The following is a 17,351-nucleotide window of genomic DNA, read 5'->3' as shown; positions in this document are numbered from 1 at the left end:
AGGAGCGACTAAAGCCACTGGCTTTATACGGTGCCGCTGTAGGATGTAACAAACAACAGGCCGTAGTGCACAATATACTCGTAATTAATAATAATAAAAAAAATATTAAAGCGTAATTAAATTATTGCATAAATTATGTAAAAACACAATAATTAGTTATAATTATAGTCATAAGCAACAAGTACTTATCTGACAGGCTCCTCCTGTCAGGTCAGTCTTGAAAGGAAAAATGGCGATGAGATCTATGTATGCAGTCATTTATACGTCACAGGCTCTGTGAGGAGCTTTGTTACATCTTATTCAGGTTTCGGGTCTTAAAGAGGTTAATACAATATGGTAATGGTTACATTTCGTACTTGAAAGGGAACTACTTTATAAGCCACTGGGAAACAAGCTAGTAAAGTTGCATTATATTTTATTTACAGAAAGGTTTAATTGACTGTATTTTAATATAGTGGTGGGAAAGAATATTGCAATATGGATCTCTATGGCTCTATTTATGTTTTTTCACAGAGATATTGGTACGGAGTGTAGTACCAGTTATAACTATAAAATATAATTCCTTGGTCTAGTACATTACTTCATAGTTTAGCTTTCTATGCACTCTGCTTTATCAGAAAGATGACACTGTTTGTTTGCATGACCCAAAGGTAGTTTTCACTGAATAGAAAGTTTTATCCCCCCTGCTTGCCACACAACCTATATGAGAAAAATATTCAATTTATGAATTTAAGCCTTCACTATCACTGTTTATGGTAAATTAAAGCATCAAATGTGAAAACTATATTTTATGAACCACATGTATCTTTAATTCGACTAAATTTGACATTTTTAAACGATAGTTTTTTATCATGTATATCGTGTGTAATGTGTGTATTTTATGTTCAGATGTTGTGAAACCACTATTATATTAATAGTCTCCATTTCACCTTAAACTGCTTCTGCTTCCAGGGAGGTTAACTAGCTAATTGTTTTGAGTTGACAAAACTGCAAGTCAAGATAATCTAGCCTGCGGAAATCTGTCATTTATAAAACAAAGGAGGTGTGGGGAGAGCAGGGGGGAAAAGTCCATTAATCTTGAAACAAAACTGCTTTATTTCTGTTTTTGTAATACATCATCAAGCAACGCCTTCAATAAGCAGGGAAAAGAGCATTCTAAATTAACTTTATGTGTTGTGTTTTTCTGTGAGGCTTAAGAAATACTCTCAGAAACTCATCTGTCATTGAATTTTAGGTTATTTTAGTATTTCTTAATTCAGCACTATTGAGTGTTTAATAGTTATGAATGATATTATTGTGAGGCTATAAATGACTAGGAAACATCCTGGTTTCAGCTACAGGAATACAACAAACTGTCTATTTAACGCCATGTTACAGTATTCAGATTTACAATTAATTTATTTCTGAATTGAGGACCCTGCAGAAATCTGCAAGCAGCTTAGGCAGTTGACCGAGCCAGCAGAAACAACAGACAGTGTATTATTATCAGATTATTATTTAGTTTTTAATAGGCTTTGTGGATTTCAGTCGTATTCAAATCTTAAGGGGGTTCTTAATTAATTAACAGGAAATAATGCCCCCCCGAGCTGAACAGAAACAGACCCTTGAGAAAAAGGTCATGTCAAAAAGCAGCTAAATATGTCAACAAAATGACATGTTGGGCTTTTTCACATGAGTTACAAAGTAACACTCAACAGGGTTACATTATGAAGTTCATACCTAGGGGAGAGTAACACATGGCCAGCAAGAGCATAGATGTGTTTAGTATACAATATTGTAGGCTGGTGTAGGATGGAGAGCGCAAGTTGAGGCTAGTAGACATGTTATGGCCTCCCATATCAACCAGTGGTCCATAAACATAATGCAAGCCTTCAGGGACGCTTATTTAGTTAAAGAAAGAAAGCAAAGGCTGTTTAATTTCTGTTTTTGTTTAAAAGAAAAAGTGGGCATATCAGGTCAAACCAATTTCTAATAGACATTGCTGAGATGATTAAACATATTTAGGCTTTGATATGATTAGAAAACAGGCAGTTTGTTTAACTTAGCAAATATAATATAAACATTGTAACAGTGAAACCTTGGTTATCTGAACTTTTATTTTAGTCTATGGTAACCTGTCATGTTGTGTGCAATACTCTGCACTCCGTTGTCATGGAGAATATGCTTACCACCTTCAGTCGTACATGCATCTCTGATATTTACAGTACACTGCTTAATGTTATTTACAGAATTTGAGGGTTGTACTGAATGTTCGATTGTGGATGTAATATTACAATATCAATTTGACATTAATACTTTGCTGTAGTATTGATAATTGAGATTGCACTGCTATGTATGATACCAGTGCTACACTTGTTCATAGACAGTACTATCACTGCTACAATGTAGGATCTTACGTCCTTGGATTTGGATTGATGTCCAATATCCTACATCACTCAGCAGCAAGAACAAAAACTGTGTTAATGGTGAGAACTGCTGCAGAGCTTTAAAATATATGTGTCTCACAAAGTTAAATAAATGTGAGTTACCTAGTGTTAGGCTTTCTGTTGTGTAAATAAACATTATAATTGTGTTTCTGTTGCTCTTAACAAGTGAGGCCTGGTAGTTTGCATTATGGATAGACATGTTTCTCAAATTATATTTTTATGGTTTGTTATGTCTCGCAACCATTAAAAAATAACATTACAATAACATTAGCCGATCCAGGTAAAGATACTCAAGCAAACGAGTATGTTTAAAAATAACTTCCCTAAAAGCTTCAACCAAATGTGTGCTATATAAACCATGCTCAGCTACTGAAACTTCATTACAGTTTTCATTAGACCAGACTATACTGTTTCACCAGCCAGTCATGCTTCAATTATCCAGGTCAAACTTACACCAACCTTGCCTTGATCTGTCACAGACACATGAGCATATAGGAGTTTGTCGTTTTCCATTAAAAAGTACACGGTGCAGGTGTTTGTGATCAAATTCTAGGTCTGTGTCTGTGGGTGGGCTACCCTGAGATGGAGACCATGGTAAACCTATTACTTGGGTGCAAATTAAATTTTGTGCATTCATTGCCATTAATCAAAAAGGTGAGTAGGAGGCAGATTTGTCCACTGGAGTAGAGTCATATTACTTGTTTTCAATAAACACCAGACCGGTACTGGTTTTACCAGAAAATAAAAACATTTAAGCAGCTGGATTTACATCTGGTGGTGATCACAGTATATAAAGGTCAGTTAAAAGGACAAGGTAGAATGTTACCTTAAATAATGATATAAAGGACAGGTATGATGCTAGGAGTATGTGAAAAACAGGTTACCCGTCCATTCTAATGGTACTCTAATGCTGCCTGATCTCTATCAATTTTTAACTGTTGAACAGCCAGCAGTGCCTGAATTGTCATATTCTGGTCTTGGTGTCTGCTGCAGCGCTGGTTACATTTTTTTTTTCAACACTAAAGAGGCTGCGAAAGGGGGAAGACATTCTTTTATTATTTAGTTTTTTCAGCATTCTTGCACAGTGGTCTCCTTTTTCATTAAAATGTAAAGTATTTTTTAATGTTGATATATTGTTTGTGCTCCAGACAGCTATAGAATTGGGGTAATCGTCCCCAAGGAAACATCAGGGGTTATACAGTTACAAAATGCATTATTAATATCCCAGATTGAAAGACACTGCTTTTTCCCAGTTGGTTCCTTGCTGTGGCTTATCTAGCCAACATATACAGCAAATGCATACAGTACATTCCCAAAGCCAAGTGATTATAAGCCAGCCCTGTAATTTTTAGGTAATAGTTCTAGCTTTGTGCCATCCAGACAACACCAGGCTCAAGCTTCAGATCTTCAATTACCATGACACACAGTACTTTTATAATATAACTTTTAAAAAAATGTATAGGTCTATATAATAAAACTTCTTATGAACTTGACATAGTGACAAAGGCCATATTTCTGGAGATTTTTTTAATGTAATTAGGGTATAAAGTTTATTTTATTTTTTTTCTTCATGATTAATCAAAATACAGAAATACAAAATAATCTTTTACAAATGTATATAGAAACAGTCCAGATGTCAATGTAGGGGGAAAGGCAATACAATTGACGAATTACAAATTATGTTTAATTATGGATTCACAGGGACACACTGCCCTCTTGTGATTAAATAGTATTACAGCAAAGAGAAGCTGAAATGTATTTGTTTGTATTTTTGATGGATCTGTGGCAATCTATATTACAAATACAGTACTAAAAAGTACTTTGTCCCTCTAATATGGAGTGGTTGGAGAGACCTTTATTTTTAATAAGCTCAACATATATGAGGAACATTTTGTTTGAAGACAGAACCTATGGCTTTAGTGTTACATAAAGTCTCATCTGTGGATGAGACTAGTAGTCGTGGCAATGGGCTCGTTGGGTCTATTATTGACACAGTATTTTTGAGGCCCCATAGATGCAGTGCATTACACAATTAAAATAAAAGGATGAAAGTCAAAAGGGCCTTTTTTGGTCCAGGACGCTTAAAAATGTAATTTCTGGAAATGTCTTCATATTTATGCAAATTGATAGTTATCAATATACACCCATTTGATGCACAGCTGGGTAGCATGGTATGAGAAACTTGGCTTGGCAATACGGCTTTAAAACTGATTCAATAGGCAAAATGGCAGAACATCTGTGCTGTTATAGTGGCACAGCACAAAAACAACACTGTTGAAAAATGTTGACATGAACACATTTTCAAAAAAGAAATGCAAAACTGTTGAACTTCTTTTTTGAGGAGGAGGGTATAAATGTACACAATTTTAAGCAGCTCTATATCCAAACATTCAGTCAGTAGGATGTGCATTATTTATTATTCAGCTGTTTATTCATTTATTATTATTATTTTTTTTTAAATTGTGTCCTGGGTCAGACCACAACACATTCCTTTTTCACTACATGCCCTAAAAATGCATTCAAATCTAATAGTTTAATACAGCATTTCCCTGGTTTTAAAATATGTGATGCGCCTCACTGAGCTAGAGCTCTAGAAAGTTATTTTCTACCCAATTACACGGTTCTGTATTGTAACAAGTTTATCAATGGATTACAACACATTTATGGGGAGAGGGATAAGGTGAATTAATGTAATTTGGAATTTAAAAAACAAACAAACATAGAAATAGACTTGGTCCATGAGTTGTTATGAAAAGAAATTTGAATGTGGAATGGCATTGTACCGTACTAATGTCATTTAAAGAAAGTTGACAACCAAACAAAAACAACCATGAAAAGACACTGAGGGATGTGTCCAGATTTGTACGAGACTGAGATTGAAATCATTAGTTACTGCACTGGTCCCTTTACAGTTACGTCAACAGTTTATTCATCTTTCTTTATTTATGTCTGTTCAACATAAAGAAAGAAATGTGATAAACTTCAGAGTACCACTCTACCCATGGATTATATCTGTGTCTGCTCTTGTGCTCCATGCATTCCACTGAAGATCATCTGATTGCAGGCTGGTTGTGCATCTTGCAGTGTTGGTCAGAAAATTGTAAAAAAAATTGTTATACCAATATAAAAATGCTGGTTTTTGATGCAGAAAAGGGAACAATTTCCAGAGAAATACATTTCACTTTCTTAACATTTGGACACAAATTATATGAAACTTGTAATGTTAAATCCTGATTCTTTCTTTGGCATACAAAAAGTGCAGTTTCGCCATCTACTGGCCACTGTAAGTCCCAGCTGAGCCATAGGAGTCTGTGGTTCCTTACTCTACCAAGTAGATTTTGTCTGAGTCCTCTGCTGTTTGGATGTTGTCCTCCACAGTTCCGTATGACTGCTGAACTTTGTGATCCAAGGGAGTTGACTCATTCTGTGGGGTTTGCAGAACCTTTGGCACATACATCTGTAAAACACAGAAGACGTCATTTTGTATTGCTACAAGATTGGTACATAGGAAAAGTCACATGTTTTGTGTATGTGAAGCATTCAGTCAGGATATTTAATTGTTCTTGCTGCTTGGAATATGCATAGCAAAAAACTATGAACTACTTTCTAAAACATGCATACCCTTTGTGTTATTATTACATCTTACAATGTATACAGTGAAACCTCTATTGTGGCCACTCACGGGACCAACAAAATGTGGCTTTAATAGGATGTGGTCTTTCTATTGAAGGTACATAGAACTTCTTGTAACAAATTTATATATATATATATATATATATATATATATATATATATATATATATATATATATATATATATATATATATATATATATATACACACACATACATACACACACACACATACAGTGCCTTGCATAAGTATTCACCCCCCTTGGACTTTTACACATTTTGTAGTGTTACAACCTGTAATTAAAATGGATTTAATTGGGATTTTTACCATTTGATTTACACAACATACTTAACACTTTGAAGGTGCAAAATATTTTTTATTGTGACACAAAAGTTAATTAAACAAAAAAGACATTTGTTGGTTGCATAAGTATTCACCCCCCTGAGTCAATACTTGGTAGAAGCACCTTTGGCAGCAATTACAGCCGTGAGTCTTTTTGGGTAAGTCTCTACCAGCTTTGCACATCTGGATCCTGCAATTTTTGCCCATTCTTGGCAAAATTGCTCAAGCTCTGTCAAGTTGGATGGGGAAATTTGGTGAACAGCAATTATCAAGTCCTGCCACAGATTCTCAATCGGATTGTGGTCTGGGCTTTGCCTGGGCCATTCTAAGACATTCAGGTTCTTGTTTTTAAACCACTCCAGTGTAGCTTTGGCTGTGTGTTTAGGGTCATTGTCCTGCTGGAAGGTGAACCTCCGCCCCAGTCCCAGGTCTCTTGCAGACTGAAACAGGTCTTCCTCTAGAATTTCTCTGTATTTGGCTCCATCCATCTTGCCTTCAATCCTGACCAGTTTCCCAGTTCCTGCCGATGAAAAGCACCCCCATAACATGATGCTGCCACCACCATGCTTCACCGTCGGGATGGTGTTCTCAGGTTGATGAACAAAAAGTTCAATTTTGGTCTCATCAGACCAGAGAACCTTTTTCCACATGTTTGCTGTGTCTCCCACATGCCTTTTGGCAAAATCCAAACGGGATTTGATATGGGTTTTTTTCAGCAATGGCTTTCTTCTCGCCACTCTTCCATAAAGCCCAGCTTTGTGCAGCGTCCGGATTATAGTTGTCCCATGGACGGTTTCTCCCATCTCAGCTGTGGATCTCTCCAGCTCCTTCAGAGTTACCATTGGCCTCTTGGTTGCTTCTCTGACTAATGCCCTCCTTACCTGGTCACTGAGTTTTGGTGGACGGCCTTCTCTAGGCAGAGTCGCGGTTGTGCCATATTCTTTCCATTTTTTAATAATGGATTTAACGGTGCTCCGGGGGATGTTCAAAGTTTGGGATATTTTTTTACTTGTTTTGATAGCTCCTTGGTCTTCATGATGCTGTTTGTTTAGAAATGCTCTCTAACAAACTCGGGGGCCTTCCAGAAACAGGTGTGTTTAATCTCAGATCATGTGACACTAATTGCACACAGGTGGACTCCATTCAACTAATTTTGTGACTTCTGAAGGCAATTGGTTGCACCAGAGCTTATTTAGGGGTGTCACAGCAAAGGGGGTGAATACTTATGCAATCAAGACTTTTCAGTTTTTTATTTGTAAATCATTTTAAAAAATATGTAGATTTTTTTTCCCCACTTCGACATTATGGACTATTTTGTGTAGACCAGTGACAAAAAATCCTAATTAAATTCATTTTAATTCCAGGTTGTAACTCTACAAAATGTGGAAAAGTCCAAGGGGGGTGAATACTTATGCAAGGCACTGTATATATATATATATATATATATATATATATATATATATATATATATATATATATATATTATTTTTTGTTTGTTTGTTTAAGTTTAACTGGTTAACACTTTACTGCACTGTTTAACATTTTTCTTGATATCATTTGTTTGAGTTTTCTTTTATGTAAATAGTTTTAAGAGGAGATTTGTTTAAATAATAATAAAAACAGTTGGCTTAATATTTAATGTGATTTTACTCTGCCATCAAAAGGATGAAATCAGATTATAAAAATTAGGCATTAATTGTGAAGAAGCCTTTTCAGTAAGGAGGCCTAAAGCCTTGTACTTGATTTCCTAGGCTACCTATTTTGCAACATCAAAATCTGGGAAAGACCCTAAAAATAAATATTGGGTCCCATTGTTGTTTACATTAGTTAAACCAGGGTTCTGAAATCATGTGGCCAAGGTAAATTACCTTAATGTATATTGTATCTCCTAGAGACCATTATGGAAGTTTAGCGTGCAAAGGTACATTAGCATGGTAACTTCACACTTTTCTTTTTTGTTCAAAGGGTTTTCATTACACTCTACCACTGTATCACACTGTAACCTAATTCTTAAATCGAGAGTGGTCCATATTGCAATACCACCATAATTTGGCTTCGTAGCAGTTTTACATTTTCAGACTTATGGGGAGGCTTTCATAGTGCTGAGTGTGTTATCAGAATTCACTGCAGCTTGTGCAGACAGTCATTCACTATTATGGATACAGAAATTATGAGAGACTTACTGCAGATTCAGAAATCCTTGCTGCAACACTGTCTGTTTCATCCACGTTTTCCTTTACCTGTAAAGAAACACACAAACTTGACTCAAGTAATGTTTTGCTTAAGCAAAAACTGCATTATATAACCATTTCAGATGCAAACTTTATATTTAAAAAGGCCACCTTAGAGTGAAGAGAGCAATTAGAGTAAGGAATAAAGCAGGCTTAAAGCATTCTGTTTACTAACATATTGGTAAGCACTTAGTCGAACCTGTTCAAATGAAAAAGTTAACTAATGGTGTAATAACAGTCATGGTTAGAAGACAAGGCTTTGTTAAAACTCATAATTAATTTGGCATCACCATGTGATTGTAATTCTGCCATTACTTCAACTGCTAATATATCATAAGCCATTTCATATGCAGGTTTAATATTATGACTGCACTAGTTTTAATCCTAAAAGGTTGTTTAGAGGAATAAAGAAAATGTACCTTGTAATTATGTGGACTCAGATACTTGAAGTGTCCAAAGCAGGTGTAAGTTAAACAAATAAAAATGGTAATGCACAGAACTATGAGGGTGAAAAGGGAAGTTATTGCCGTAAATCCTGAAAAAAAAGTACAGAAAGAGGCTTTGAATATGATATATATATAGTAGAATACCACAAGCAGAACTGCTGGTCTTGCTGATCTCTTGTATCTTCCATTACATTAAACATCTGATTTTTAACTCTTTTGATACTAACTCCCTTAACAGAAAGGTTACCCCTAGGTTAACTAATAATAGTTTTACTGTCTCATATTGAGTTAAGTTGTGCCCATAAAAGGAAAATGCAAGTGCAATGACCATTTCAGATTCAGAAGATCAATACAAGGATAACTACCTCAACAAGTAGAGGTAACCACATTCTGTATATTGGATTTAAACAGTTGTTCAGCCAATTAGTGATGCAAAGATGGTGGCAACCAACTAGAAGACCCCAATTTACCTTGTGACCTTGCAGTCCCTGCAGCTCCTATAATGCAGACCAGTCTAATACCAAATACTTTGGAATCATGTCTGCTGCTTTCAGACTACCCTATATTATTTGGTTCAGTGCATTAATACTCTACCTGTCCTCAGGACTGAGAAAAAGTAGAGCCAGAAGAGGCACATGATTGGTGCAGCCAACGCCTGGTTTACAGCCCCATAGTGGATCTTCCTATCGAGTTTGGCTGGCAGGTACGCAAAATATAGATTGTGCTTGTCAACCACGTGTTTCAACAGCATGTATAGTAGACCTACAGAAGCATTACAAGCAAAACACAGAGAGAATATATCATGATTTAGATCGATTTTAGAACTATTTTATTATACATCCTAAAAGGGATAATAACCAAGGCTTAAACAAAAACTCACTGCAGTTAAAGTAAAAATGGCACTTGTGAGAATGTTGTTATGGTATGGACAAGTTCATAAAACTTTCAGTATTACAGCTTTAAGGATTGCTTATAGGCTGGTTTAGAATTGGTATTCCTCTCTGCTCCATTGTAAAGTCCAACAAAGCATAAACACACAACCGTACCTGTTAACTTGCTTATACAGTGGGGCCAAAAAAATTGCCATACATTTCAATAGCGATATGGATCCATATAATAATTGGGTTCAACTTTATAAAAGCAAAGTTCCCAATACCTAACTTGAAACATAAACATTATATATTGAATGTGAAAAATAATACTGTTTAAATAACATACCTGTAATTTTTCTTTTCATTGTTAACATCCGGACAACTTTTTACACTTATAACTTGAAAGTCTGTTTCAAAGCTTTTTTCAAAATGTCCACTATAGTGCACTGAGTGTAAGGATTATTGCCCACTTTGTCAAACAGGTAACACAGCAATAATGATCCATGATGTGGTAAGGAACAATCGCTCTTCCTGTAGTTAAACCCCAGTGCACTACAGCCGACATTTTGAAGCTTTGAAACAGACATTAAAGTTATCAGTGTAAAAAGTTGTCAGGATGTTAACAATAAAAAAAAAATCCAGGTACGTTTTTTAAACAGTTGTAGAAACAATTCGGGACGTGTAACTCTATATTTTTCTGAACCCTGCTTCTTACTCTAAGTCTGGTTGGGTGAACATATTTTTAAAAACTGTAGATAAACAAGAGATTAATCTGCTTTCTAGTTTTTTTTCTGTCTTCTGTCTTTCCAAAACCAGTTTCTTGGACACTGTAGGGGTAGTAATGTTTTGTGCTGTGACCTTTCAACTCTCTGGTTTGTTTATTTGTTTTAAAAAGGGGGCAGTTCTGTAGCCTACTCAGAAACATTCATTCACAATCTAAATTTCTCATTCTTATTATTGAGGAATAAATATATAAGGTTTCATTTTGAACACGTAATAAAACGATTTTGCCATATTAAATGTTAATTTTTCATAAATACACAGTAAAATTGCTAAATCGTCCATATTAAGTACAAAACTGCATCTGTGTGCTCAGCAAGATAATAGAGTAATTTATTAGGTTGTGTTAGTGCCATTCAAAAATAAAATAAACAAACAATCTTAGATTATTTGTTTAATCATTCCGATTATGTGTTTATCATGTTTAAATGTTAATATTATTAGCTAATCGATTAAATCAACCTATTAAATCAATGCCTACAGAGGAGAACAGTGCAGTGTTGCATAACTGAATACTGCACTATTCTCCTCCCGCACGTCATTCAACACATGTATTAATTAAATTAGCAAAGTGCTCCCCCGTTCCCCGGCTTTCTTCCACAGCAATAAGCAAGAATCTAAAACATGCTATTAAAAACTGGAGCAATACTTCAATAGCTGCCATCTTTCAAGACACCTTGCAGGATATTGTAAAGATATCGGTCCCTTTGCTCGCAGATAAGTGTGAACAGCAAGCGCATGGATACATTGTTTCAAACAAAACAAACCAGACTGAGTCGGTTCGAAACAGACCCAGTATGAATGCAGCCTTAATAGATCATTCAAGAAAACAGGTTAAATACAAGCATTTAGTGAATATTCACTGTTAATTAATATGACAAATACAAAATTTATGGTAGTCTTTTTAAAAAAAAAAAAAAGATCTGGTCCAATTTCACTCCTCAGGCTGGCCTGAATTCTGAAGTCTGAATTCTGCCTGGGAGGAAATTACATTACTAAATGTCAAATCAAAAATGTTGTAGGGGGTGGGAACATACTGTACTAACGGGACATTTTGGCTATTAAATTCAGCAGATTTGCTACCTTGGGGGATTTTGACGATTTTTTAATTGGTGTTTTTCACTTTGCTTAATTACAAAAACATTCAATTAAATGTTTACTTAATTAAATCTATCTGCTACAATATCTCATTTACAGTAACTCGTTATAGCATCTACAATGTCACTGCAGCAACTTGGAGAACAACAAAGAAGACCTTCTTTCTATTCAGTTACAGTATTTATCGTTTTTATATGGCTTTTCATTTTAAGGTACAAGTAAACTCCTTCTATTCAGTTACAGTATTTATCGTTCTTATATGTCTCTTCATTTTAAGGTACCAGTAAACTTTTACGATTAGCATTTGCTGTCTCTCAGTTTTAAAACTTAGCTATGGTTCACAACATAACACAGTGAAATGATCAGTATTATGCAGCAATTGTAGGGCAGTATTGCCACGTATGAAAACTTTAACAACAAAGCCAAAAAGAAAATGCTTTAATTTGCTTCGAAATTACTGAAAACTGGTTAATAGACTAGCAAGCACTGGCAAAATCAATTCAATTTCATGCAGTGCAGAAGTCATTTATTTTAACTTTTTATTTCGTTTATGGACTTTGTGATACATGCATGATGGTTGTCTTCAGTAATAGTCGCATCTACAACATATCGACAATAACAATCAAACATTTTGTTACAGACTTTCTTACAAATCTGGTATAAACAATTCTGTCTTAATTAAGACTCTCAAGTTACACTTAATTAAAAAAAAGGTACACAAAAATGCTTAACATAAAAAAGAACAGTCATACTACAGTAGCAGGCAGAGTTTACAGTGCCTGTGGGTTTCTGATCGCAGCAGATCAATTGCATATTTTTGTAATTCCTTTGACGGAAATATCCGGTCTAATTTTAATGTTTTCAAGCAAATTGGCTTCATCACTGCCATTCTCATATCCACATTGACATCTGACACATTATTTCCCTTGTCCAGTGCTTCTTCCCTGTTCTGCATACCAGCCTGTTAGAGGTATATGTACTGCGTGAAACAAATGCGAAAGAATATCTAGATGGATTTATATTTTAAATCGTTGACTATTTGACTAATACCTGCAGCAAATTCACGTCTTGACCTTTAACTTGCAAGTATTTCTGGGGAAAATCAGTAGTATTTCCTGCCCAACTCGTGATAACTCAAGTAACTCGGAAAATCATGGAAACTCCACTTTTTTCACCAACTCGAGTTGTCCATCAACTCGAGTTCTGTGAGAATTCAGGCCAATTCAACTCGAGTTGGCTGTCCATGGAAGCAAGGTATTACATCTTCTTGTTGAAATCTGGGCCAATTTTGTCTTGCATATTTCCTTCAGTTCAGACAGATATACAGTCAACCCTCTTTAAACCGCCTGGTAAGGGCCATGGGCAAAAACGGGCAATAAGCGAGGGTGGCGTTATAGTGACGGTCCAAAAAAAAAAAAAAAAATAAACACACACACCATTCTATGTCTGCAATAAATTCAAACGTTTTCTTTTTTTAGTTATACAATTACAGTATCTCCAGGCCATTTTAATAAAACATTAATCTTTTTTTAAAAAACTACAGGATGTTTTATCATCTTTTCCCATCTGTATGAAACATACATGGTTACTTTTGAGGAGCAGTTTATACTAAAATAAATAAATAAATAAATAAATAAATAAATAAATAAATAAATAAACAAAACGCTCATTTAGTGTCAAATCACCCAAACAACAATTCCATAAAAACAAAGCGTACGATTTATTTTTTATTTTTACTGTACTGGTCTGGTCATTTGAACGTTTGTGGCACGACTGTAAGCCTGCTGAATACTATCCCCCATTGAACAATGCCATCTATTTATTTCACGAAGCAATTTAAGCTCAACAGCATTCTTTTTTAAGCAAAAAAACGTTGAATATGTACAGGCAACGAAAAGTAAATGTACAGATCCACCACATACAGTGTTATGGAAGAACCTCGTATTAAAAGGGATATCTTTAGAAAGTAGATCTTTCCATAGAGTTTAAAAAAGACTTACATACAACTTTGGCAAAGAACAATCGATTATCTTAATTTGGAAATACAGTAGAATCAAGGGATTGCTTTATTATTTATGAATTTACATTTGCCCAGCAATAATACTCTCATGAATAATTTCTAGGGTTACTTTTTTAAATATATTAATTTACGGGGTAGAAGCCTAATTTTATATTTATTGATTAACTTATTGAATAGTTTGTTTATGTGTATTTATTGTTAACAATGGTTCTTTTAAATACTGATTGTTTGTGGATTGTATGTTCTGTAAATAATGCATACAATACTGTCTTCAATATCTTTGATTTTGTTTTATTGAAAATTAATAAAAAATATAATTTGAAAAAAAAAAAAAATCTTTGCAAGCCTCTTTGTAAGTCTGTATAGAAAGTTAGCTGAATGGGGTCATGCCGACCAGTATCACCTCAGTTTTCCCTTATCTGAGAGCTGCTGGTGCGGAAGCCTGTGTTAACCTTGAGAGAAAAGCAGAAGCAAGCATTTCATGTCATTAAATTAGAAAAGTGTTCACAGTGAAAGTTCTTATCAGAAAAGTAGTAACTTTAATTGGGAAGAAGTTTGTAAGCCAAAAACATGAAGCCTCTTAGGTATTGCAAAGAAAAAGCAACCATTGGACATGATTACATTTGAAACTAAAAAAGAAGCATTGCACTTATGTTTACAAGTTTTACAAGTTTTATTGTAACAGAAAAGCTGTAAAGGAAGAAAACAAGCATTTAATTTAACTGGCTTGAGAGTGTGTTCACAAAGTTTCTTATTCAGAAAAATAGGTAAGCTTGATTTGGAAGCAGTCTTCAAGCTAAAACGCAGGTATTTTAATCTAATTGAAACAGAATATAAGTGTAAAGGTTAAACTGTAATAGAAAACACATGTATTACAACAAAGACCGTTAAGCCTAAAAGTGAGACAATTTAATACAAAACTATGACCAGATTTAAGAACATAAGAAAGTTTACAAACGAGAGGAGGCCAGTCAGCCCATCTTGCTCATTTGGTTGTTAGTAGCTTATTGATCCCAGAATCTCAAGCAGCTTCTTGAAGGATCCCTAATAAACTTAGGCACATGCATGAGGCTATGAGCCCTTATTAGTAGATTTACTGCGGGGTACTCCTCGACTCTGCTTGCCTGAGTAAAACAGTATTAGACATTCACAGTTGGTTTGCTGGTCAGCTTTGTCTCCCATTCAAGGCCCTTGGCTAGGTATAAACTGTTACATTTTACTAACAAGAAGCACTGTATGAGGCAATAGTGGACATTAGCAGATAAGGGAAAATTGATTTTGGCATCCAAAAGCGGTCATTTGTTGGTCAAGCGGTCTCGGATCCAAGGTCTCTCTACAATGCGTTTTGCATGTCTGGCCTAAGGGCGAAATCATGTGATAACCATAACTGTATTGAAGTGTTAACGCTGTTAAAGCTGTAAAGGCACTGGATCGCCCAGGACGGCCACTCCTGGGAAGATTCCCTACTGTCCCAAACTTTCTCCATTTGGACAATATGGCTTTGACTGTAGTTTGGTGGAGCCCCAGAGCCTTAGAAATGGCTCTGTAACCCTTTACAGACTGATAGGCATCAACAACTTTTTTCCTGAGGTCTTCAGGAATTTTATTTTGTTCGTTGCATGATGTGCCTCTAGAACCTGTGTGCTGACAACTTCACTCAACTGGTAAGGGCCAAAATTAGTCAGATTTATATTGGGCAGGGCTGGCACAAATCAGGCCTGGTTGTTAACCAATGTACTCAAACAGCTAACCCTAATTATCCCTTTAATTGGGTTGAGTTAACTAGGGGGGGGGGGGCAATAACTTTTTCACACCTGAAGATTGCAGGTTTGATTACCTTGCACACCAAACAAATGAAAGCAGCACCAAACTTTGGTGTCATTTTTTCTCTCAGACTCCCTCTATATACTACTACAACCCACAAAAAAATTTGACCAAATACAATGTGAAAAATGTGCAAAAATGCAGAAAAACAGACAGGGGGCAAATACTTTTTCACGGCACAGTACATTGTGTCAAGTTTACACAGCAGTTAACTTGTTTACAGTTGCACATGATTCACGCATGCACACCCAGCACAAGCAACAACCAGGGAAAGGAAGGACAGACATACACATACAGAAGTGGCGCTCCTGTTATGCTGCTCTCGATATACTGTACATAAATATTTGTTTTAATTCATATATTTATTATTAATTTACGAATAATATATTGTTTAGTTTCTTATGTTTTGTTATTTTTTTGTCAGGTTCTTTTTTTTCTTTTCTTTCTTTGATTTCTTCTTTCTATGTCAGTCCAAGCGCATGCAGTTGCAAAGTGATCAATTGTTAGAGTTCCTGCCACTAAATAAACCTGGTTTCAGCGGGTCTTAACACAGTTCTCAATTGTCTATTAGGGACCCCATTGCGCTGTCATCAGAATCACTTCGGCGAATATGTTAATGATACCACGCTCCAAAATTGATGCCGACCTGTGGCGATGGGGCAGGCGCTCTATAGCACAAGAACTTTAGGATATGTAGTAGCTGTCTGCACACGGACAGTGATCAACATAACAAGATATTCAGCGGCACTTATTTTAAGGACCATGAAAATAGGTAAAAAATCAGTTAAAATCCCAACCCCAATTCCACAACACAAACCGCTACACATAAATAACCTCATCAGTAATGTAATAGTGGATCAACGGCAGGGATCTTTTAAATGCACAAAATCTAAATTTTTCACTGTATGCTTTTGACATATAGGCAGCAGATTCAGAGCAAAATCCCAACATGCTTTCCCATGTTTTGCCCAGCTTCTGGAGTGCATTGTCAACAATAATTGCAATCGAGACTGAATGGCATTCATTACCTACATTAACACTTGTAAGTACAGTGCCCCTACCTTTTGCTTCTGTGGATGAGTAGTAGTACGTGATAATAAATGCTACTGTTTGTTTTCCATGCAGCTCTGGGCTCTCTATTGTAGTGAGTTAGGGATTTCACCAATTTCCTCCTTGATTCACTGTTGTTCAGCTTAAAAAATCTTGGTCAAGTATTTCTCGTACATTTGAGATGACTCATGTATAGTACGTGCTAGGGGACAGTGCGCTCTGAATAATTTTCCAGTGGGGCCATCGGTCTGGTTTAATGGCATGCAAGGCTCTGCAGAATGTATGTGGAATATCAGCAGTCTCTTTCTGCATTTTGCTTACTCTAGTTATACACTATTCTGTTGCTGTATTCTGCTATTTTTTGGGTCAGGTGGTGCGGAACGTCTTGCATGCTGCTTGCTTCTTATGTGTTTTATTCTCTCTGAGAATTTCCCCCAAACATTCTACATTTATTCTGCAGCTTTTACATACAAGTTCTCTTTTGGTCATGCACCATTTCCATCGCAAATTCTTCTTTCACATATTCATCAATAGATTTTCTCTCTCCCCCGTTTTGATTTGTGTATGTCTAACATAGCAGCAAACCAGATACAAACAAACAAATACGTGAGAATCATTCTCTCAGCCAT

At 35.6% G+C, this 17,351-nt stretch overlaps 1 protein-coding gene across 3 annotated transcripts in view; it reads right to left on the bottom strand.

The window, feature by feature from the left end:
- Nucleotides 1-3,461: 3,461 nt before the first annotated feature.
- tmem63a (transmembrane protein 63A) overlaps nucleotides 3,462-17,351 on the bottom strand; it is a 69,990-nt gene continuing 56,100 nt past the window's right edge. For all 3 annotated transcript variants that reach the window (XM_034921716.2, XM_059025345.1, XM_059025346.1), the window contains 4 exons: nucleotides 9,673-9,840; nucleotides 9,052-9,167; nucleotides 8,585-8,641; nucleotides 3,462-5,883 (listed from right to left, as the gene is read on the bottom strand). In XM_034921716.2, coding sequence (XP_034777607.2) covers nucleotides 5,746-5,883; nucleotides 8,585-8,641; nucleotides 9,052-9,167; nucleotides 9,673-9,840 — 479 coding nt within the window. In that variant the 3' untranslated portion in view covers nucleotides 3,462-5,745. The remainder of the gene's footprint in view (nucleotides 5,884-8,584; nucleotides 8,642-9,051; nucleotides 9,168-9,672; nucleotides 9,841-17,351) is intronic.

This window comes from Acipenser ruthenus, chromosome 6, assembly GCF_902713425.1.
Source record: "Acipenser ruthenus chromosome 6, fAciRut3.2 maternal haplotype, whole genome shotgun sequence".
Classification (NCBI taxonomy): Eukaryota; Metazoa; Chordata; class Actinopteri; order Acipenseriformes; family Acipenseridae; genus Acipenser; species Acipenser ruthenus.
Note: the sequence above shows the minus strand (reverse complement) of the source record. Positions and strands in the feature narration are given on the sequence as shown.